A 23,502-nucleotide genomic window follows, 5' to 3' on the forward strand; every position below is an offset into this window, starting at 1 on the left:
GCCCCCCCCCGCCCGCTGCTGAGCCGTGACGGGCGGGGGCCCTCGGGACCCCGCCGGGGACATGGGCAACGGGATGTGCTCCCGGAAACAGAAGCGGATTTTCCAGACGCTGCTGCTGCTGACCGTGGTGTTCGGGTTCCTGTACGGGGCGATGCTCTACTACGAGCTGCAGGGCCAGCTGAGGAAGGCTGAGGCCACGGCGCTCAAGTACCAGCAGCATCAGGAGTCGCTCTCGGCTCAGTTACAAGGTACTCCCTCGGCAGGAGCCTCTGCTGCCCTTCCCCAAGGCTTGCAGAACACCCTCCTCCTCCTCTTCCTCCGGCTGTCCAGCCTCTCTGAAAGTTTTGCTCCTTCTCCCCCTTCTTCTCCTCCAGCCTATGGGGTTGTAGTGTCTCCCTGGGTGAGGTGTTGTGGATTCCTGCAGAGCTCTCATGCCCTCTCGCTCCCGCTCATCCCGTAGTGACTTTTATTGATTCCCAAAGGACTGCACATCACTTGGCGATCCCTGGCACAAGAGGGAAAGAAAGGCAGGCGAGCAGTGCAGACTGTGTCCAGTCTGGGATTTTTGTGGGCTTCCCCCACAAAAACCCCCTTGTCTTACAAGGTTTTATATTCAGCATTTGTCTGCAGCTCCTGGGCAGCATAAACCTTAAATAGCTCCAGGATGGAGGAGAGGAGTACTCTAATAAAGTGGTTTTAAAGGGTGATTTAAAAGTAAAGTTTAAGTTACTTGGGTAAGGCTGTTCTATTACTTTTGGAATAACTTTGAATTTCATGGCTTAAAGGTGCCACATAAATACAGATCCTTGTGTATCTGGGTTAGGGATGCAGCAGATATGGATGTCCTGTAGTTGAAGATGAAAAGTTGTCCATGTCTGACATCTGCATGCCAAGATACCAGAAGCAGAGCAGCAGGGATGTGCCTGAAACATCAATGGTCTGGGAAGTGAAAGACCTCAGCACCTCTCTAATTGTCAAGTGCAAGGTTATCAGGTCAGCACAAAGCCCAGAGCCAACTTTCAAGTTTTCTCTCTCAAAACAGCATGAAAGAAGAATCAGAGGGATCTGCTGTAGCAGCACTAAACTTCAGGGTGATCCTCAGCCATCCTTTTCCCTGTGGGAGCGTCCATCAAAGCATGCCTGGCAGCACACAGTTTGTGTGCAGAGAGCACAGAGTTGGGTTTCTGCTGTTAGATTCTTACAGTGGTTGCTTCCTTCAGCATGTTCAGTCACCAGCTGACATCACCCTTGCTTAGTATTTCAATTTCAGGCCATTTCCAGGTAATACCAGGGAGTTCTTTGCCAGAAACCTTTATTTTAGTCATAGAAAAGGTGTAAAGGTTTGGCTGGGAAGGGGGTGTGTGGCAGATGGCTAAAGGGCTACTCTTGCTAGGCTGTGCATTTGCCAACAGAAGACACAGGAACATCTTGTTCTCAAGGTAAAATTTGATAAGTTGGCTTTTTCTGTTGCTCCAGCTTTGCCAAAGAGGAGTGTGCAAAACACTTTGTCCTGCCACAGTGGGGAGATTCTCTGGATCAGATATGAGAGGTCTGGACTGTTGATTTGAGCTTTCCATGCTTGAAACATGATTTTGAGTAGCCACCATCTATCCAAGCATGTTCATTTGTGGGAGGCAATTGTGGGAGCTGCATTTTCTGTAATTCTCTTGCTTGTTTCAGTGTTATCAATGGGAAATGTGAGCTATGGACCAGGATCTGGTAACATTAATAGATTTGATGATCCATGCAATAAGCTCACATGCTTCTGGGATCCATGCCAGTGTATCAAGCCCATTAAGCAGGAGAATTTATCTATGCCAAGTATGGGAGCAGTAAACCCTGTTTAAAAAAAATAATCACTGGCAATTAAGTTGCAGAATACAAGGGAAAATAAAATGTAACAATAAAAAAATGGTTCTTTAAATTTTCCTGTGTTCTGGAGGTGGCTGTTAGACCACTAACAGCTTTTAAGAGAGGGTGAGAGCCCAGAGAAATACTAAATGCAGCAGCAGCCCCTAGCTGCCTAATTTCCCACTAAAGTAAAGGGAAGTTTTATTCCTAAGGACTCCAGAGGATCTGGGAAATAAACTTTTCTTCCTTGTCTTTCTGCAATCACCTGGATTTTTGCAGCAGAAGTTTGTTAGTGAGGACAACACAGAGAATTCAGAGCCTGTGCCCAGCTCACGTGGAGAGACATAGGCTGACTGGTGTTATCCACCACCAAACCTCTTCCTGAGCCTGTTTAACTGTTATGGAGCAACAGGAGGGAAGAGACTTGGAAACAGCATAAAATGCTGACAGCAATTCCGGTTTGCAGGTGCAGTATCTGACTGCACTTTGAACTTTTGATTTTAAACAACCTGGATTTTAAATCAACAATGTTCCTGTTGCCAAATAAAAAAAAAAAAAGGCAACAAAGCAAAAAGAAAAACCCCCCTATGACTGTCTGAGCTACATCTCTTGGCTGTCCAAAGATTATTCTTTGAGTTTATTGCTTTATGAGAAGAATAAAATTAAATTATTGTATTGGTAAAGTAATGCAGCTTATCTTTTCCATGCAGCATAACCAGTTTCCCTATAGGTCCTGGACTGGAGATAACTTTGGGTCCTGAAATATGATGGAAGTGCTCTTAAATATTTTAAAAATAAACCAGTTGAAGGGCAAAGTTGAAGGAAAGGAGGGTGCTGCAGCCACAGGTGCTCACAGCTCTCCTGGGTGATTGGAGAAGACTTTAAAGCTGAGCAGAAAAGGATTCCTTGGACTTCTGTTTCCTGAACAACCACTTCATTGGGAGGCTTTTATAGGTTTAAATATAAACTACAAAAATAAAAAGGCAACTTCTAGAAGTGGTGTTTTTGAGAACGCTGAGGCTGTGTTGTGGCAGGCTGGCTGTGCCCCAGGAAGTCTGACTGGAGTGAATCTCTTGGGGGGCAGTGAAGTATCACCTCCTGTCTGACTTTGTGTAGGGTTTTGTTGTGACTGCTGGAGCCTACAAAGGCAGTTCCTTTCCTGATTGCACACAGAGGAGCTTGGGAGCTCCCCTATCAGGGCTTGTGAGTGAAACTTGAGTCCATTTGTGAAATGCCTGAGGTTCATGGACACTCCTGAGTTTATGGACGCAGTGGCAGTTTAGGACCTGAATGCCTTTGGTCTGCCCAAAATCTGAATCAGGATCCTCAGCTGTAGCTCAGAGTGCAGCTCTCTTCACTTCCTGCTTGTCCCCTCTACTGTTTTTCATGTTTTTATGGTTTTTTTCAAAAATGTAGATAATAACAACCCTTTTTGGTACTTGCCAGTTCTTTATGCCCGAATGAGCTGTTCTTTCTGTTTTTCCATGAAAAGCCAGCTGTCTTAGATGTTTATCTTTTTCATTGCCTTGTTTTGCTCAAGCACAGCAACACCTGAAGGAGGCTCAGTCTCCTGGGAATATGTGGGAAAATACCAAGGCAGAATGCACAGATCACTGGGAAATGGGGCAGGAGGAGTCTCAGAATCATTTAACACACACACCTGATCTGAAGAGAGTGCACGTGGCCGTGGGTTTGGGGGCTTCTGCTCTCCCTGGTGTTCACAGCTTCAGCCACTCTGCTGAGAAGTGTTTGTGCCCCTTGGGATGAGCTCAGGGTAGAAAGGGAAGGGTGGCAGACCTGGGAAATACAGTAACTGGGTTAGAGAGGCTGGGATCCTAAACTCACCCCCTTTAGAGGATCAATTGCAGAAGATTTTGTAGAAGAATATAAAACTTTGGTATTTTTCTCTAACAAAGTTCTGGTGGGCATGGAGAAAGTAGGGCTGCTTTTGTAATCCACAAAGGGAATAGCAGGGGCAAAATTCAGAGATGACACAAAATTTTTTGACTGCTGAGGAAACCTGAAGTCATTGTTATCTAGAAGGTCTTTCATAGAGGAGCTGATCTTCCCAGTAAGCTGATTATTTTAAAGTCTCATTCTCTGAGCACGATATACATTTGAAACATGGAGATAATCTTACTTAGTACTTCTTAAAGTGATAAAAGCAGAACTTGATGCTTTTTGCTTCCTTTAAAACTGTGTCAGTATAAGTCTTGAGCTATTGGCCATACAGGAACAGGCTTCAGTTGCTAGAACAGAACCACACTGGGAGCTGCAGGTGAGCCTGATGGTACCTGTGACTGCTGCAGGATTGAAAGTATCTACAGACATCTTTTTAGCCCTTGCAGCTTCTGTCTTCTCATCCTCTGGGTGTTAAGTAACCCCTTGTGTACTATTTCAATCTGTTTAATCTGTTTTAATCCCTAATCCTAATAACAGCCTACAGTTAGTGCCTCTTACTACCTTATTTTTTTCTGCTCTTCCTGTCAGTCTGATGGCTTTGTGCAATCTCTGTGCAGCCTGAAACTGTCCTGTGATCCTGGCAGCCAGCCCAGCAGGGACTCTGGGCTTGAGAGTTTTCCCTGCTGTGGCCAAGGTGTGGATTTCCTCAGAGGTTTCTGATGCAGTGCTAGAAGGCAATGGCTGTAAAGCAAATGTGGCTCGCTCTGTGCCTGGTGTGCCAGTTGTCCCAAAAGAAAGCTCCCTGAGGGGGTGGCCTGCTGGGGGTTGGCAGATCTATGGTAGCTTTATGAGTGTGGAATTGCACAATGCATTGCACTCCTAGATCACAGTTCTGTGTCACCTTAGTGGTTAATATTTATCATATCTGCGTGCAAACTGCACAGATGCCAAAGCTGCTCTGACATCACACAGTTCTGGGTGTACTTCACTATTACATCCCTCATTTACAGTGCCTTAAACTTGTACCTTGAGTTGGCAGGGCTGGGAAGAACCAGCACTACTTTTAATTTTTCACTTATTTTTCACATGCATCAGACAAGTAGAGCTGCATCTGCTTCACCTCCTTTGTGTTTGGTTGCTCTTCCTAATAACAGAATCCTGAATTCCTGTCATTCCTGTGACTTTCAGGCTGCACATAACACTGCAGCACTTTGATAGTGTTTTCTTGCTGCCTGAGAGATCCCTGGTAGCACTGTAAGAGGAGAGGCTGGTTCTGTGTGTACTTCCCCTGAAATGGCAAATGCAGCATCCCAAATTCTGCTACCTGGCTTCCTGAAATGGAAAGCTTTGGTTTGTAACCTCCTCTGAGCACCTGGCTCCATTTTTTTTCCTTCATTCACTTTTTTTTTAACCTCCATTCACATTTTCAATTGATATTTAATATTCTAAATACTTAAAAAGCATGAAATACTTGAAATTGTGGAAAATTTTAGTATGGAAGAGGTATATGGTCTAAGGTATATATTTTTATATATATATATATATATGCATTTGCATGTTCATATATGTATAAACTAGATAGAGATGGGTCTGTTTTGTAGCTCACCCTCAAGATTTTGGGTTTTCTGGAATTATCCAGCTTTTACTCATAACCCAAGTACAGAAAAGGTGCTGGAGCTCTGTTCAGATCAGTGAACTCAGGGAAGTTTGTTTCCAGATCCATAGCAGAATTTCCATGTCCAGCAGCTGAATTCTGACTTGGAAGATAAATGGAGCACGTGCCCATATTTATGTGTAACCCATGCCCAAGTGCTCTTTCCTTGAGGACACATCAATTCCAGGATAAATCCTGGATAACCAGAGCTGCAGCATTCCCTGTGCACCCCAGCTGGAGCCTGGCTGAGGATCACAGGGCAGCCTGCAGGAATTTTGAGCAGAATGAGCTAACGGGGTGGGTTTGTTCCCTGGGCTTTGGTGCTCCCCCTCCCCACTTTCACACAAGACCTGGTAGCTAACATGATGCAAAATATCAAATATTTGTTACTGCTGGTGGTTTGAGCCTCCTAAAGCTTGTCAGTGGTGGAGCTGAGTGGACGCTTCAGGAGGGAGGCAGGAGGGGTTGATGGTGGTGAGTTTGCATTCTGGCTTCTTGGACATTCATATTCCGGCCTGACTGAATTGCTGAGCCTTAAAAATGATGTTCCAAGCACATTCATTGTCTCACTGGGCTGGCTGTTTGCTTGTCAGCCTGTGAGTTTGGGTGGGGCAACTTATGAGTAAGGTTTCCACCCTCTCAGGGATGTGAGTGCCCATTATAGCATCTCTGGTGTGCTGCTGAGGATATTGCCAGCAGTTTGTGGCTAACAGAGTTCACTTTGCTCCTTTTGGAATGGGATCCTTGCAGGGGAAAAGTCATTTCATCTGCCCTGCTGAAAGTCAGGTGCTGCTTTGAGGTTTGATGGTAATGAAAGCTAAATAAATCAGATTACTGGGAAAAAAAATGAGCTCTACAGAACAAGTAATTAAAGCTGAATTTTTTGCTGGGTGATTTTCCTTGGGATTTTCAGGATTCATGAATTTCCAGTCATGTCAGAGCCTGAGGTGAGCACTTGAGGAATTCAACCTGTCTGGATGCTGCCCTTGTTTAAGGAAGGTTCTTGTGAGCTGGGTGCACTTCTGATCTTTTTGTGGTCACGTAGCCCAACCCAAACCTCCTGAGATTTTCCACTTTGCATTTTTAATTAATCAATAAAAGAAACTGCATTTGTTCCACCTTGTCCTCTGCATTTCCCCCTCTCCTAAAGTACCTGAAATTAGCTGCTATCTTATTTTCCTGAGATGACTCAGATCCCAGGGTTTGGCAGTCATTTCCAGGGCTTAATTACAGACATGATGAGAGAAGGATGGTCTGCCTGAGCTCCCAGAGGGCAGAGTAAGGAGCCTGCTCCTGTCCACACCACCACACTCCACTAAGCCATTTTCAGTCAAAAAATGAATCACTAACTCAAACTCTTGATTTCTGGCTGCAGTTTGTGCATCTATAGATTGGGCTTTTTTCTTCAAGCTGTATTTTTTACTAATTCCAGATATATTTATGTACATCCTGACACCATATAGATGCAATCACTAAACCTTCATAAAATTGACAAAAGTGTAAAACACTTTTTGAGAGAAAGAGCAGGCCCTTGTTTCCTGGAGCTGAGGGTTGAGCAGACCCAGAGATTCAGAGGTGATATGAGAAGAAAACTGTTGTCTCTGCAGCTTTTGTCAATGTTTGTCTGTTTTTCTGCTAATTTTAGTCTAAAATCACTACACAGGTTTAGTTTGAACTATTTGCCTTTATCATCACTCCAAAAAAACCCCAAATCCTTTACCATCTACTGGTCTATAGAAAAGCAGCAATGCTGATCCCACCTGTGGTACCAAGGGTTGGAAGAAACCTTTTGTGGAGTGCACTGGAAATCATTTCTGGAAACATGATCTCCTTCCTGATAAAAGTCAGGTCTGAAGCCTGTCTGTGAGGGATTAAATATTTAATCACATTTAATACCCTTTCTCCAACTTATTTTTAGCAGCAGCTATTACAGTTTACTCTTTAAACATGAGAAATCCTTCCTTCTGTCCCAACTTACCTTACATCTGTTGTTTCCTAGAGGCGTTGTTGACTTCTAAGAAAGGCAGAGTGTGATGCAGGCTGCAGTAAAAGGGTTCTATTAAATGTAGATGTTTGCTCCAGTTTAAAAATTAATTTTCCTGTCATCCTTACAATCAAATAGAAGCCACAGTGATCAAGTGTGTGTTTCTGGGGTGCATTAATGTGCCAAATTCTCCAGCATTTCCCATTTTTCAGATCTACTTTCAGTGAAGATAGAACTAGAATTGCCTTCTGGAACTTTTTAGTTGTAAATTCTTCCTGGAATACTGAGTAAGTCAGAGGAACAGGTTTATTTTAATTGATAGCTTATTTTTGTGCAGGATCTCTGAAAACACATGTTCTGCTTTCTCTTTAAAAATCCCCTGAATTGTAAAGATCCAGATATTAAATACAAACTTTTCAAATTATTACTACTCTGAACAAAACAAATGATTAGGGAATTCAGTCAAAGCAGGAGTCATTTTTAAAATCTCAACTGCCAGTGCATGGTGTGGTTTTCCAGGAGGAATTTGACATGACTAGCTGTAATTAGACAAAACCATTACTTGATCATGTGAGTAAATTGCAAAGTGTGGGAGTTTGTTTGGAAGTCAAGGTAATTCTCATAGTCCACACAGTGCCAGCTGTGGTTTGCAGAGAGCAAAATGAGAGCAGTCCATCCCTGCCTGGATGTTCCTCAGTGCAGCCTCACACACAACCAGTTTCACCTTCCCTTGGTCTCTATTTCTGTCCTTTTTTGTGGAAATTCAAACCAGAAAGCTTTAAGGACATAAATTAGTAAATTTCTATATGATATTGTTTATATATTATGTTTATATAATATGTTGTTCAATATATTGTAACTATTGTGGCTTGGAGCAGCCTGGTCTAGTGGAAGTGAAGGTGTCCCTGCCCATGGCAAGGGAGTGGAACAAGCTGAACTTCAAGGTTCCTTCCAAGCCAAACCATTCTGTGATAAATAAATGGGTTTTTTTTAATGTTGTTTTCTTGCTCTGTACTTAAAACAGAGATTTCCTAGTCTTTATTGTATGAATACTTCCATTTTTCCCAAGATATTTGCAGTGTCACTGGATATCCATTTATTGCTAAACCCTCAACTGAGTCTGTGAACTAGATGGACTGGATACTGAGGCCAGCATGGCTTGTACTGTGGTGAGGAATCCTGCTGCTGCAGTTTGATAAGCTGTTCCTGATAAGATTATCAGTAGTGAAATCAGTGGATCTTGTTTGAAAGCAGATTCACTGATTGAAGTACAGGGCTGGAAGCTTGGAGAGCAGGTCTTGTTATATTAATAATATCTCCTCCCAGCATGAAATGTATCAGAGTTGTCATGAAATGTCATCTGAGGTCAAAATTGTAATTATTGTCATTGGATTAGAGAATTTATCCTACACCGAATATTGAAGGCATTCCTCTTTGACTCATGGAAATGCTTTACTCTCAGCAGAAAGGCTTTTTCCATGGTTCACATTTTAAATGGTTCTATTTGCAGGGACAAGAATGAGGAATTCACTATTTTTATGGTAAATTTGTGTTCTGCAGACCTTCACAGTGTCACTATTTGCAGGGACAAGAATGGGCAATTCACTGTTTTTATAGCAAGTCTGTGTTCTGCAGACCTTCACAGTGTCACCAGAGAGGTGCCAAGGGTGGTTTACCCCATGCTGCTGGCTCAGTTCAACTGTGCCACAGTGTGAGGGAAAACAACACTGAGTGTTGCCAAGACTACTGAAATCTGCTGGTTTTAAGTGAAAGCTACTACTGTAAGCTCAGAGAAGGATTTCAGAATTGTGTAACAAGCACTCATGTTGAAATTAGTTAAATTTCTTGTATCGTGTATATTTAAAGCCCAGTGTAATCATAATTTTCCAGGGATCTGTGGCATTTTAGACTCTGGATAATCCTTCTGGCAGACCAAATGATTAAAGTAACACAGTCACAAAATTGCTGATGATGTAAACAGGGAAATGCTTTCTTTTAAATGTACAATAGTGGCTTCTTTTGCTTAATAACAGCCTTATTGCTTAGAGGGGCAGAGCAAAGATAAGAGAAGGAACGTTGACTGTGAAATAATCCCAATTTCATCACCTCCCTGACTCCGGTGTTGTAATTAACGCTCAGCTCTGGTGGAAGTGGTGCAATCTGGGAATGTGCAGGCATTCCACACCTCCCTTCTCCCTCACTTCCTTTTCTTTATGGGGAAAACCTTGAGGACTTGATTTTATTGGGGCGTTCTCCAGGAGTTTCAGTGTTTCCTTGTTGAAGGTGAAAGATCTTTATTGATCTGTGAGGTTAACTGTTGAGCTTATGGGCTCTGTGAGCTTGTGGGTCTTTGTTCATTAGTGTAGGTTACATTCTGTAGGTAATTTCAAGAATTAAGCTGACACCTGCAGTAATTCCAGCTTTGGGATACTGCCTATCACCAATGAAATGACAACATTTTCCCCATTTTTTACCATTCTATTAAATATAAAGTTCAACTATTTGTGCAAAGATCAGTGCAAAAGTACAAGCTTACCCTAGGAAAAATGATTTGTGCATCCCAGCAGTGGGATTTTGTCAGATTCCTTATATAGGTTCCACTTTTCTATAAAACTTGGTTTTCAGTTCATTTATTTCTTTCAGATTCTTGCTCAGACATCTTATATCCAGGCTGGCAGTGAAGAAGGAGAAATTCCTTCTGTAGTAACGAGCCCCTTAGATAAAGACTATGAAATCTCTGTTTTAAGTTAAATTTCCTAACTGGTGGAAATAATTCAAATTTATGGGAGATTAACTCCAGTATGTATTTAAAAATCTGACCTGCAACCTGCTCCCCAAAGGAGCAAGTGAGGAAACATGGGAGCTGTTCTTTGTTAATAATTATTTTTCCTCCACACCTGCAGTGTGTTGCACTTTATGGACTTTTATCAGAGGGGAACGTGCTGGGCCAATCAGTAACTGAACTCAGAGGGCAGAGGTGAGGGAGGAGGTTTTTCCTTGCCCTTTTTAGTCATCTGAGGGGTTATTTTAGGACTTCTCCAGCTTTGGGCCAGTGTTTCAAGGATTGCTCCTCAGCAGGTAGATGAGAGGCTGCACTGCCTGTGTTCAGATCCTGCAGGTGCAGGGTGAAACCCAGAGCTCAGCAGGGATGCTCTGAGAGGTCCCTAAACCCCAAATCCTGCCTTCTCTGCCCCTTTCTCCTGCCCCTGTGGTGGGTTGGCTGTGCAGGGTTCCCCCCCCACAGACACACTTGTTAGAGCAGCAGCAGGAGCTGGGGAAGGTGCACTTGCAGATGGAGAAGTGGAATGGAAAATGTTCCCTCCAAATCCATTTGTGGTTTCGTGTGTCTGCCAAAATCCCTGTTCCACCCTGATTGCATGGGAGGGGAAGCCCATTATGGATTTTCATTGCTCTCCTGAGCTGCTCTGCTGCCACTGTTCCTTTTGCACAATAATTCAGCATTCACCACCTTCAGGGCTGAAATAAAACCATCACTGTAGTGCTGTGTAGTGCTTTTTTTTTCCCTTCTCCAAGTCTGCTGGTGACTTTTTGAATATTCATCCCTGCTTGTTCCCTTCTAGAGGGTGTTGATACATTGGCTCATCTTGACTGATGCCCTTGACTTCAGAAGATAAATAGCAAAGTGGAGATAGGTGCCAGGGATTGATTAGCAATCCAGCTTCAGAGCTAAAACATAAACACTTAGAGATAAGGCTGCAGAATGCACCTTGGTGGAATTAAGAACATGTTTTAAGGTGCAAGAGGAGTTTTCTGTAGTTGCCAAGATACAAATCTTTATTTGATGCTTCTTGTTGAAAGCTTGCATTCATCAATGGTTTGCTCTCATGAAATTAGTTTCCTGGTTTTGATGGAAAAATCACTCATTGTTTTATTACAAATTAATAACTCATTAAAAGAATGCAAACTGTAATTTGGGCAGTGAAAGATACTTGTGTTAAACTGAGTTTAAATGCGTATAATTGTAATTTCCGGGTGTTTTAATTGATATCTTTGCTGCAAACTTGCCTGTTTCAGATAATGAGAGGTGAGGAAGGGTAAATAGGGACTGATGTGCCACCTCCCAAACTCCATGTCCAAAGCACAACCTGAATGAAATCCTGCTTTACTGGCAGCCAATGGGGAACTTTGTGCCAGAGGACATTGAATGGCCTAAACACAACTGGCTACAACAAACAAAGTCATGAATGTAAACCCCATTTTGGGGTGGTGTCTGCAAAGGAAGCCTGGGCAGCTTGGACAGTCCTTGGGAGTCATTTTTGCAGGAAGGCAGTGCAGAGGAATACTGTATTCCCAGTTTTTGGAAGAATTTAGGGTGACTCCCAGGTTCCCCATGGCTCAGCTTAGGCAGCAGTGCCCTGCTGCACCTCCCAGAGCTGTCCTGCCCCCGGGCATCTCCCTTCCCTCCTTGGGACACTTTGTGTGCTGCCAGGAATTCCTCTGGCAGCAGAGCTGCCCTGTCTTATTTCCTTGTCTCTGTGCAAACAAGGCAGGGGAGGATGGAAACATGGAAAATGTCCCTGCATTCCTGAGAAGCAAGGAGCCTTTGGTAGCTCCACCACAGCTGGCTGCCTCCACAAACAAATCCCTCACCTGGTTATCACATTCTGTGTTAGCCATGCAAATAACCTGGGATTTGGGATCGATAAAGGGAGCAAAAAGGGAAAAAGTTACTGTCACAAGGGTTACAAACAGCCCTTTATCCCATGACCTCATTCCACTTGTATTTTCCTGGTGCATTCTGTGCCAACACTCCCTGGGTGTGTTGGGGTGGATGGTGAGGTTTGTGTATGTTACTTTTGAAATGAATTGTGAACAAAATTTCTCTTTTCAGTTGTGTATGAGCACCGGTCAAGATTAGAAAAGTCACTGCAAAAGGAAAGGCTGGAACATAAGAAAGCAAAGGAAGGTAAAAATGTACTTTTCACTTTGGTATTTAACTTGATTATAGTAGAAAGTAATTTCAAATGGTTTTTCTTCAATTTTAAATCAGTTGGATAATATATAAGCAATATATTAGTATCCACTTGGCAGAGCTGTGCTGCTCTTTCTAGTAGTTCTTTTTTATTTAATCTTTTTTAATCAGATCTTTTTAAAAGCAATCATCCCTTTAATACTATTTACAGCTGAGTGCAATATGAAGTAATAAACACAGAGAATATGTTTGTATCCATGTACATAAAAACCCCAACATGTACATGGGGTATGGGCATGTGTAAATCCTGTCCTGGTATGCCAAAAATTCAAAACTTGTACCAAAACCATGGGATCTTTTCCTGCATTCCATCAACTGGGAACTAAACTTGGAATCAGTACTTTTACACATGCTTTAGGGTGAGCACATGCTTATACACCTTTTCCTGATTAAAACTAAATTCTAGGTGTGGGTGAGGCAAACACAAATTGCATTTCTTACACCTCTGTGTGCCCTCTGTGGAAATTCAACAGTATTCAATCCTCTGAGTTTCCCCAGCCTCTAAATTCACTGCTGTTTTCAGGATAGAGCCTCTGTTCTTTCTAAAACTGAGGACTCAGCTGCTGAATTAAAAATATGACTTTAGCAGAGCTGACAAGGAGTGAGAAATGATTCTCACTGTGCAGGTCTCAGTGGGTTTCTGGTGCCATCTAGTGTGGAATGGTCCTGCTGCTACCCGAGGGGGAGGCACCTTTTCAAACCCTGGAAACAGACAGAGGTCAAGAAATAAATGAGGAAATGGTTTATTATTTCCAAGAATACACAGTTAATAAATGCCCTTTTCCTTTTGAATGATGTTCTTGGGTCTCTGCTGGGAGAGTTCATGTGTCAGATTTAATTACTCATCTGTAGATTTGAGCCTGAGCTCTGCATCTCTCACTATGGTATGAAAACTTTAGTTGAAAATATTTTATGAATCTTTTTAAAGTTTGTGCATTTTAAGAATTTGCTCATTTTGTCAAATTCTCCATAGGTTGTTTTTCTTTTTCTTTTTTCTTTTTTTTTAAGATCCTTTGAAAATTGTTTCTGCATGAATATTCAGCTCTTGAAGAGAATTTATGTACTCAACAGTCGAGTTATTCAAGCACAGATTCTCATCTTCCTGGCGTTTTTTTTTTCATCATTACTTTCCCTTTTATGTTGCAGATTTTCTTGTTTATAAACTAGAAGCACAGGAAACACTAAATAAAGGAAGGGTAAGTCATCATGCCTAGTACAAGTTTTTAATAGCTGATGCTATTTGAGTTGCAAGGAAAAGGAAATACTTTGCAATTATGACTGTTCAAAGGAAGAGATCTTGCAAAATACTAATTGAAAGAGCTCTCACTTATCCCAGTTCTACTCTGCATTCATAAGTGCTCTCCAATTCCTAATTATTTGAGCTATAGTGGGAGATACTAATACCTCTCCAGAAAATTAATTTAGAAAATAATCCCCTGTTTACATTATGGTAGTTCAAACGTAATGTTGTTTTATTTAAGGGGAAAGGGGAATAAGAAGGTGTTAGAAATCTTTTTGTAGCTTAGCCCCCAGGGAAAGTAACAGTGACAGCTCTCTAACACATGGGCTTTGAACTGGAAAGCATAAAGACATCAAGAAACTTTGTTTTATATACCAAGTGCCAGAAGGAAAGCTCTATCTGGCAGAGGACCCAGAAACCTGTAAAGAACTCTTTATAAAGCAAGTAAATTAGGATTTTATGGCTATTTCATGTTGAAACTGGGGAGCAGTTTGGGAGCTGAGGAACAGGAGTTAAAATAGGTTGTTGCTGCAGTAGGTGCAGAGTGTGGGAGCTTGCTCTGCTCCAAAGCCAGGGGAGGGATGGATTTGTGTCCTGGGGAGCTCCAAGCCAGGGGAGGGATGGATTTGTGTCCTGGGGAGCTCCAAAGCCAGGGGAGGGATGGATTTGTGTCCTGGGGAGCTCCAGAGCTGGGGGAGGGATGGATTTGTGTCCTGGGGAGCTCCAAACCAGGGGAGGGATGGATTTGTGTCCTGGGGAGCTCCAAACCAGGGGAGGGATGGATTTGTGTCCTGGGGAGCTGCAAACCAGGGAGGAGATGGATTTGTGTCCTGGGGAGCTCCAAACCAGGGGAGAGATGGATTTGTGTCCTGGGGAGCTCCAAAGCCAGGGGGGAAGTGGATTTGTGTCCTGGGGAGCTGCATCCCTTGGCTGGTGACTCCCAAAAGCTGTGTGTGCAGAGCTCAGGGGGTGTCAGGGGTTTCACAGGAGTGCTTTTGTTTTCCAGCAAGACTCCAACAGCAGATACAGCGCCCTGAGCGTGCAGCACCAGATGCTGAAGGTGAGTGACTGGGGCAGCAGGGCACCTGTGCAACTGGTTATGCTGGGGGGACACAGCCTGCTGGCTTCTGGCATCACTGCAGAGTGCCAATTTGTGGACAGTGCCTTCCTCTGACTATTAAAATCTGGTTTCCTGCAGTTTTTCCTAGTCAGGCTTCCCAGTGGGTAATTTAATCTTATCAGATACAATTACTGGTAGGGAAGACTGACTTATCAGCCCTCTTGTAGTTTGGCACGTAGGGATTTTCTGAGCCACATTCAGCAGCTCCCAGGGGGACAGTGCAGCTCTGGGGTGAGGTGACACAGCTCTGGAAGAGGAGCCTGCTCATCACAGAGATCATTTTGTGTTTGGAAGGAGCTGCAATGTGCATGCTTTGAATAATAACCTTCCTGTTATGAATGCTTCCTATTCATCTGCACTTACTAAACAAATTGCCAAAGACAATATTAGCCAGATCTGCAGATACAGAGCTGTTCCAGTGTCCCAACTTGGTATTTGCAGAGTCAACACGAAGAGCTGAAGAAGCAGCACGCTGACCTTGAGGAAGATCACCGAAAACAGGGAGAGGAGTTCAGCAGAACATTCAGTGATCACAAGGAGAGATACCTACAGCTGCAGCAGGAAAAGGAGCAGGAGATCTCCAAGCTGAAGGGTAAATTTAACCTGTGTCTGGCTGCCCATGTTAAATTGGGTGTTTGGCTTTGTGTGGTGTGAGAGAGGCATTTTTTCTCTGTTCTCACTCACAGGTCATTTGTGCATCTTCTGCCTCCTGACAAGTTCCATTTTATTGATGATTTTCTGAGGCCTCTCTCTGAAATCTGTTTGTATGTGCTCTGTGTTTCTGGCTGGGTCACAGAAATAGCAAAAAACCCAGCACTTAAAAGCCTGTCCAGTGTCAGAGGTGGTTGAGTCAGTCTTTAATTTTTAATTCTAAGACTGATATAAACCGGAATTAAAAGGTTTGCCTCTTCTTGTTTGTAACTGAAAGGCAATCTAAGAATATTTGCCACTGCTAGCAGAGATGTAATTGTGCCTCTTTCTGAAGTGATTTTATTTACATTTTATACCTCCCTTTTCCCTGTATGTGCCAGCTCCTCTGGAGCACGTTGCACCTGTACGCTTGGGTGATGAATTCAGTTTTTACTCTTGCCATCCAGTTTCCTGTTGAAGATTCTGGGCAGTTTTCAGGCCTCTTCCGTCCTCATTACACAGTTCCATGGAGCAAAAGGATGGGGTTGTGTCCATCAGAGCCTTCTCTGCCACCTGTCCCTAACACAGGGGTTGGTTCTAGAGCTGTTTGTCTGCACTGCAGGCAGAGGTTGTTTGTTGGCTCCACATCAACATCATGTAAAAAGTGGGAATAGAAGCCTCTGTTCCTGATCCCAGAAGCTTTTGGAGCCATCTCCCTTCCAAAGGAATAGCTGGGTCCTGTGACAGAAAATTGTCACTTGCCAGGTGTGATGTGGGGAAAGAGGGGAGGGTGCCTTCCTCTCTGCCTTTCCAGGATTCAGATTTCCAGAGGGAATTTTGCCATCTGCAGCGCCCAGCAGGAGCAGTGATGCAGAATTCCAGGTGCAGGCTGGGTGCACTGATAGAAAATATCACCAAATGTTATGATTTTCTGCTTGAAAATGGAAAGCTTTTAATAGGGCTGGGGAGAGAAGTAAGAAAAACAAACCATACAATTATTCTACCTAATTTTTACTACAGCACTCGTGTGGGATTTTATGTAGATTGTGTTATAATCTTAATTTTAGTGCTTAGCCTGGTGTTACAAATCCAGCCAGGTTTAAATTCTGTGTTTTTCTCATTTCTTTTCAACAGAATCCCTGTATAACTTACGGGAGGAGAACAGGCAGCTGAGAAAAGCTCACCAAGACATTCACACCCAGCTGCAGGATGTCAAGGTAGGCCTTGCTCTGTGAAGCACTTTAAAAATCATGAGGAAAAAATTTTCCCAAGTCCAGAACAGGCTGTGCTGTATGTGGGAAAAAGGAGAGGAATAGGCTGGCCTGGATTTGTCTTTGGCCACCTGCGCTTTAGGTGTCTGCCCATAAAAAAATAAAAAGTGTTTAGTATAGAAATCAGGATTTGGTCTTATAAGTTAAAAATTATGTTTTGGCAAAACTCAATGCCAAAACTGATGTTTTCCATCTGTTTTTTTTTTAATGTTCATCGACATCTACCCCTACTTTTAACTTTATTTTAGTTACGCACATCCTGGCCTCCAAATTGCGTTCCCTGGTGTGCTTGCTTCCTCTGCCTGTTCAATATGCATTCCATGTGAAATAAATAAATTCCAGCTAAGGATTTTCTTTTCAAAATACATTGAATTATCTTCCTAGTTCAAACCCCCCCTAAGTGATCTTTAGAATGAACTTTATGTGAAACGTGTGATGTTCTTCTTTTTGTGTAGCAACAGCATAAGAACTTACTGTCCCAGCACAACGAGCTTGTGGTGACATTGGAAGACCACAAGAGTGCACTAGCTGCTGCTCAGGTCAGAAGGAAAGCAGCTCCTGCTGGCTCTCAGCTTCCCAAATCTGTCTCCAAACCTCTCCTGGCTTCAGGGTGCTGCATGTGCCTCTGGCATGGGGACCCAGGAGTGCATGGCACAGAGGGGCTGCTCCCCAGAGGGCTCAGGGGACAGAGCAGGCTGGGGGCCAGCCCAGCAGTGCATGTGGTCCTGGCAAGAGAGTCTCTGCTTCCCTGGGAGCTGTCAGTGCCTTTCTGTCTCTGTCCTCTCTGATGGAACTGCTGTGAGCACCCTGCACTCTGACCCTCAGATTTATCTCCTAGCCCTGGGTGCTGGTGTCAGATCTCTTCTTGTGTGTGCCTGGGGAGGCTGTGAGGTTTTTATGGATTTCCAGAGTGGGCTGGAAAATGCTCATCCAGTGCCACCCCTGCCATGACAGTGACACCTTCCACCATCCCAGGGTGCTCCCAGCCCCAGTGTCCATCCTGGCCTTGGACACTTCAGGGATCCAGGGGCTGCTCTGGGCAATGCACATCAGTGCAGCAGCAGCAGAGAGTAGATGGAGATGTGTGTGCAGGTATGAAAACTCCAGGTGCAGCTCAGATTAGTTTTTGGAAGAGCCAGCAGCATTAAGTTCCTTAAATGTCACTTTCAAGTGAACCATCCATGAAGCACAAACTGTTGCAGGCTCAGTCAGCTGTGCCAGTACAAGCTGTGGAGGCCACAGGGAATCTGGAAGTGGGAGTGATGTTGGAGCAGAGGAAGACTTTTGGTGAAAGATCACAGGGAAAGGCAATGAGGCAGTGTGAAGTTATTTTTATTCCTGACTGATTTCCTTCATTTAGGCGTTTTCACAGTCCACAAAATCGTTAGCAGCATTAGAAGCATTGAATTTTTTTTCCCCAGTTCTGCTTGTTGTGCCTGTCAGTATGTGTAAGATACTCAAAAAACAGGGAAAGATCAGGAAGGTCCCTCATAGACTGAAAAGAATCATAATCTGCAGTGCTAACCCACACTGACAGCTAATTCTGAGCTCTTCTCCCACTGGCCACATTTGCTGTGTGGTGTGTGCTGATAACATCTGAAATTCCACAAGGCCACATGGACGGGCTGATTTGAGTTTCACCAAGCCCAAAGGGAAGCTCCCCACTCTCCTGGCTTTGATTCAGTTCTTTAATTAGAAAACTTGTGTCACACAAAGCCTCTCTGTCTGCAGCCAGGCTGGGACATTTGTCCCACGCCTTGCACATGCCTTGACAACAGAGGGTATTTCACACTTTTATGTGGTTTCTCCTGCAAACCAGCTGCAGTAAGTCCCGTAGGGATTCTTTCCCAGCTCCAGAAATGATCCCTCTATTTCTGGGTGTATTCTAGACATTGAACACCAGTGGTCAATACTGCACTAACCTGAATCTTTAAAGTGTTTTGGTCTTAGTGCTTTTTCCCAGCCAGGCAGATTAATTATATATTTTAATAAACCCTGTTTCCTGCCAGTAGCAGCACATTTTAAGCTGTGGCATTGACTCAGAATATTCAGTTGAGTGACTCTGCCGTGTACTCTGCTTTCCCTTTAGGCCATTCTGTTTTAGGAGTCCATAGGCCTGTGGAGGTTCTCAAACACACTCACACGTCCCCTGGAGCAGCAGGGAAACTCTCTGGTGTGGCACCTGTTGTGTGTGGAGCTGATCAGCTTTTATACACCCTGCCCACCCCAAAAAATCCTCTTTAATTGGAAATCTTCTTACTGCAGAGCCAGGGATTGGGGTATACCAACCCTGCTGGATTTTCATTAAAGCTTTCTGATCCTGTCCAAAGTTAAACAGCAAATCAAATTCCAACATTTTACTGTTGCATTTGAGGAAGCCTTTAGAAATTTACATTTTCCTTCTACTTCTTTTCTTTTTTTCCCTTCTGCTTTCCCCCTTGCTCTTCACCACTGTGACTTTCTTTGCCTCAGTTCTGTATGTTGGCTGTTGTCTTGTCTAACACCTGTCTAAATGTTGAGCACTTGGCATTCTCATGACATGTAGATGTACTTTAAAACTTCTGTTTCTGAAAGAGCTGCACTTCTTTCCACCAGCAAAGGAGAAGTTGTGATGCTTTTGACTTCCCTCACTTTAGTCTGCCAGGAAAGCTTCATCATCCCCTTCTGACACTTCTCCTGCTTGGCATGAATAAAACAACTCCTCTTCTTTGTCCCACAGAGATGTTTTTAATACACTTTGGTATGCATGTGCACTTTGAAAAGATCCTGATGGATCAGTGTCATCTAATGTTTGGAGCAAAAAATTCTATTTTAAAAGCTCCCATCCCTGGAATATCAAGCTTTCTACCACATGTCCTACCAGCAACTTCAAGGTGACTACATTTGATTAAGAAATTAATTTGGACACACTATCATTAACATGTTGGCTTTAGACTCAGGTGGAGGAGTACAAACAGCTGAAGGACACACTCAAAAAAATCCCAAGTTTCCAAGATGCGGAGAAGGAGGAAGGAGGGAAGGAGCAGCCACCCGAGGCGCGGGGCCCGTCCCCCCAGAGCCGCCCCCCGGAGCCCCCCGCAGCTGGGGCTGAGCAGCAGCAGCAGGTACAGGGCTCCAGACAGCCCAGCAGTGCTTCTGACCCAGCACAATGGCTGAATGTCTCTCAGGAGAGTGTGTTTGACTGTGCACCTCTGTCACTGCTGGAGGAAAGCGGTGAGGAGTGGTTTAATTGTTGAGTGGTAAGGAAATCTATTCATGATGATCTTTTCTCACATGATTAGTCCAGTTTTAAGTGTATTCATGCCAGCTGTTTTAAGAAGTTGCTCAAAACTTAATTTTTTAAAATCAGAAATCTAAAATGTTAGCTATCTCAAGTGTTTCAGAAAGCTTTTAGAAGTTCTGAAGAGATTTTTATTTTATAAGGTTCTTGTGGCACATTGTAGTCAGTGCATTTAAAATTGGCACACCAAAATTCAAGCAGAAAACGTGTAATCGAGAAGTAAATGTAGAAGTAAAGGAAGAAGTTAAGAAAAACCAGTTGTGATTTTGTTTTACAAGTCAAAATTTAAATTTTTTAAAATAAGAAATCTAAAATTTTAGCTATCTCAAGTGTTACAGAAAGCTTTTAGATGTTCTGAAGAATTTTTTATTTTATAAGGTTCCAGTGGCACATTGGTGAATTTAAAATTGGCACACCAAGGTTCAAGCAGAAAACGTGTAATCTAGAAGTAAATGTAGAAGTTAAGAAAAAACCAGTTGTGATTTTGTTTTACAAGAATTTCTACAAGAAATAAAAATCATGGAATCATTTATGTTGGAAAAGAACTTCAAGATCTTCGAGTCCAGCCATGAACCCAGTTCTGCCAAAGCCAGCAGTAAACTGTGTCTCTAAAAGACAAAGCTGGCTCTGTAGAATTGTAAGAGTTTTTCATTTTTCAAGTAAAATGAGGCTTAACTTACTCTGTGGTGGTACAACACCTTGTGTAGCTGTAGAGCCACAAACCAGGTTATGACCCCATTTGGCAGAAGGAACTCGTTCCAAAGCAGGCATTTGGCCTTCCTGACAGCAGCTCTAGGCTGCCATAAAGGATCCAAGCCTGTCCTTGGCTCTCTTGAAACTGAAATCCATAAATGTGTTGTACACACATAATCCTGTGTCTGTTTTGCAGAATGAGAAGCCAAGGGAAGGAGAAGAAACAAAGAGCCAGGAGCAGGACAGGGCTGAACCTTTGCATGTGCAGGGAAGAGCTCATGAGAATGCCAAGGAGCTGAACATCCAGGAGCAGCAGGAGGCTGGAGAGGATGAGGAGCAACGGGCAGAGCAGATGGAAGAAGAACGCAAAAAGGAGCTTGAGGAGGAAGAAATGGAGCAGGCAGGGCAGCCTGAGCACCTGGAGGAGGAGCAGGACCAAGCCCCAGAAGAACATGAATGGAAAAAGCAGGAACAAAAGGAAGAGGAAACCAACATGTTGGGTGATCACCTGCACTCAGAGGTAGGGAGTCTTTTCTAATTGATTAAATCTGCTGTTTCAATGGAGGCTTCTCTTTTCACTGCTGGCCTTGTATTGCAGTCAGCTATTTGTAGGCAGAATGAAGTTTTTATAGAGAGCTTGGGATTCAGAGCACTCGCTGGTTTTTAGATAAAATTACTGTCATGTTTATAGAAAATTTGGGATTCAAAGCACTTGGATGCATTAGGATTCAGGCTTAACTTGAGCACACTTGTATTGCAGTGCTGGCCAGACCTTAATGAACATTAATTCTGCTGATAAAAAGCAGCAGATGGAAAATAAAAAAGAAAAAAAAAGAGCAGCAGACTGAATCCTGTCTCCCACTTTAAACCTGAGGCCTGTGGTAGCTGATGGAGAACTCAGCAGGTGAGAGGGAGGCTGGGATGGAGAACTGCTCTGCTTTGGTAACTTGATGCATCTCAGCAAATTGCAGAGTGCTTTCTTGTCAGAGGTACCTGCCCTCTGCAAACACACTGCCAGCTCAGTGCTCACTGTTGTTTGACAGGGAATTTTAACTGCCAGACAAACATTACTAAAATAACCAGGGGAAGTCAGTGTGCAGCTCTAAATAAAACTAGCAAATAAAACCTGGATTTGCATCCTAGATTGGATCTGCAGTGGAAAGTGTATTTCATTGGTCTCACTGTAGGCTTTGTAAACACTTTCTGTCCTGGTAGATTAATTGTGTCACTCTGGTGTAATGAGGTGCTGAGGAGCTGCAGAGGGTCAGAACAGCAGCAGTGGGTTAAGCTGTGGAGCTGGAGTTAATCTAAGTTATTGCTGAGTATAAAAGGATGTGCAGTGTCTCACTTAAGGCTAAAAGAAGCTCCCCCTGAGATTACCCCTTAAATCAGTGGAAACTTTTTGCTGTCTTATCAGTCAGCAAAACCTCCTTTTACTATGTAATATGTTGGGAGGTTTTATTATTATTTATAGGAAAAACATGGCTTTCCTTAGCCCACAATCTCCTCTTTCTTCCCTGTGTACTTCCAAACACCCCAACACTTCCAGTCTGTGTTCCAAAAAATGTTTTAACTTCAAGCAGTTAAAAAAACCTTAAAAATAACTTTGCTGCAATTGCATGGAGCTTGTTTTTCCCTCTGGACAGCCTTCTCCCTGCTTGTTTCTGATCACTGAGGGGATGATTAATGTGTGACTAACACGTTTCTGTGCAGGTAACACCGACAAAGAGGCAGAAAGCAGCTTACGAGCAGCAGCTGGAGCAGCAGCACCTTGGAGCGCAGAGAGCAGAGGAGGCCGAGCAGCTGAGGCAGCAGCAGGAGTCCCTGCAGCAGCAGAGGCTGAGGGGGCAGCTCCTGAGGCAGCAGCAGCTCCAGGAGAGAGAGCTCCAGCTGCAGAGACAGGCAGAGCAAGGGGAGAAACTCTTCAAAAACCGCCTCAGGTGCGACTCTCCCTCTTGAGCTTGTTGTGCTCTGGGTTTGTGTTGTCAGCTTTGTTCTGCTCCCTTGTTCCTGAGGGCAGATTTCCAGGGGGTTCTGTTGGTTCATTCCTTGAAGATCTGGAGCTTTTTTCCCTAAAATTCAGAGCCCTGACTTTGCTCTTTGCCTGACCCATATTATTCAGAACTGCAGACTCCACATACAGAGACACAACACAAATTCAGGGTAGCAGCACAAGAAAGTCTCTGTTCTGTCAAGCATTTTTCAGGAAAGGTGATGTGAGAAAATATCAGATAATAGAGCATGAAACTGGGACTTGCTCTGGCAGCTGCTGAGAGAGGCAGAGCTGCAGGTGGGGAGTTTGTTTATTAAAGCAGAAAACACACATTTGGAACTGAAATGATGCTTGGCTTTTGGTGTTCTCAGCCAACAGGCTCATTATGATAACATGGACCAGGACATTGTACAAGGGGAGGAAGAGCAAGGTATTCAGGAAGAGGAAGGAGGTAAGAGAGAATTTCTGTCCCTGCCATGCTCACAGGCTCCCTGTGTACTGCCTTGCATGGGAGACTTTAATATTCATTTCATATCCAGATTGGATTCAAGTGAAACATAAACTTGCAATTTAAAACCAGAAGCTCAAATAACCATGGCTGAACTGACTGAGTGAAATAGAGGAATTACTAAAGATCATATCCACATTCCTGAAAGGAAAAGTGTCCTTTTGACTGAGCTGCTATTACCAGGCTCTGTGGATCTTGGTTATGCTCCTGACTCTACCTATGGGTTTGTTTGAGCTCTTTAAATTACAGAATCGTGGAATTGTTTGGGTTGGAAGGCACTCATCTCATTCCACACCCCTGCCATGGACAGGGACACTTTCCACTAGCCCAGGCTATTCAATGCCCCATCCAGCCTGGCCTGATCCTTTAATTTCTGTTTCCTA

General features: G+C 43.6%; 1 protein-coding gene across 3 annotated transcripts in view; it reads left to right on the top strand.

Annotated features, from left to right (window-relative positions):
- The first annotated feature begins 6 nt into the window (after positions 1-6).
- GOLIM4 (golgi integral membrane protein 4) overlaps positions 7-23,502 on the top strand; it is a 29,127-nt gene continuing 5,631 nt past the window's right edge. Inside the window, exons 1-12 of one of the 3 annotated variants that reach the window (XM_031055470.1) lie at positions 7-248; positions 12,244-12,318; positions 13,531-13,580; positions 14,631-14,684; positions 15,186-15,336; positions 16,509-16,591; positions 17,101-17,184; positions 19,579-19,749; positions 20,815-21,138; positions 22,332-22,367; positions 22,482-22,558; positions 22,983-23,062. In XM_031055470.1, coding sequence (XP_030911330.1) covers positions 62-248; positions 12,244-12,318; positions 13,531-13,580; positions 14,631-14,684; positions 15,186-15,336; positions 16,509-16,591; positions 17,101-17,184; positions 19,579-19,749; positions 20,815-21,138; positions 22,332-22,367; positions 22,482-22,558; positions 22,983-23,062 — 1,372 coding nt within the window. In that variant the 5' untranslated portion in view covers positions 7-61. Of the gene's footprint in view, positions 249-12,243; positions 12,319-13,530; positions 13,581-14,630; positions 14,685-15,185; positions 15,337-16,508; positions 16,592-17,100; positions 17,185-19,578; positions 19,750-20,814; positions 21,139-22,331; positions 22,559-22,982; positions 23,063-23,502 lie in introns of all 3 variants that reach the window. The other 2 variants (XM_005419044.2, XM_031055469.1) reach the window with 2 other exon arrangements.

Source organism: Geospiza fortis, unplaced genomic scaffold, assembly GCF_000277835.1.
Source record: "Geospiza fortis unplaced genomic scaffold, GeoFor_1.0 scaffold172, whole genome shotgun sequence".
Lineage (NCBI taxonomy): Eukaryota > Metazoa > Chordata > Aves > Passeriformes > Thraupidae > Geospiza > Geospiza fortis.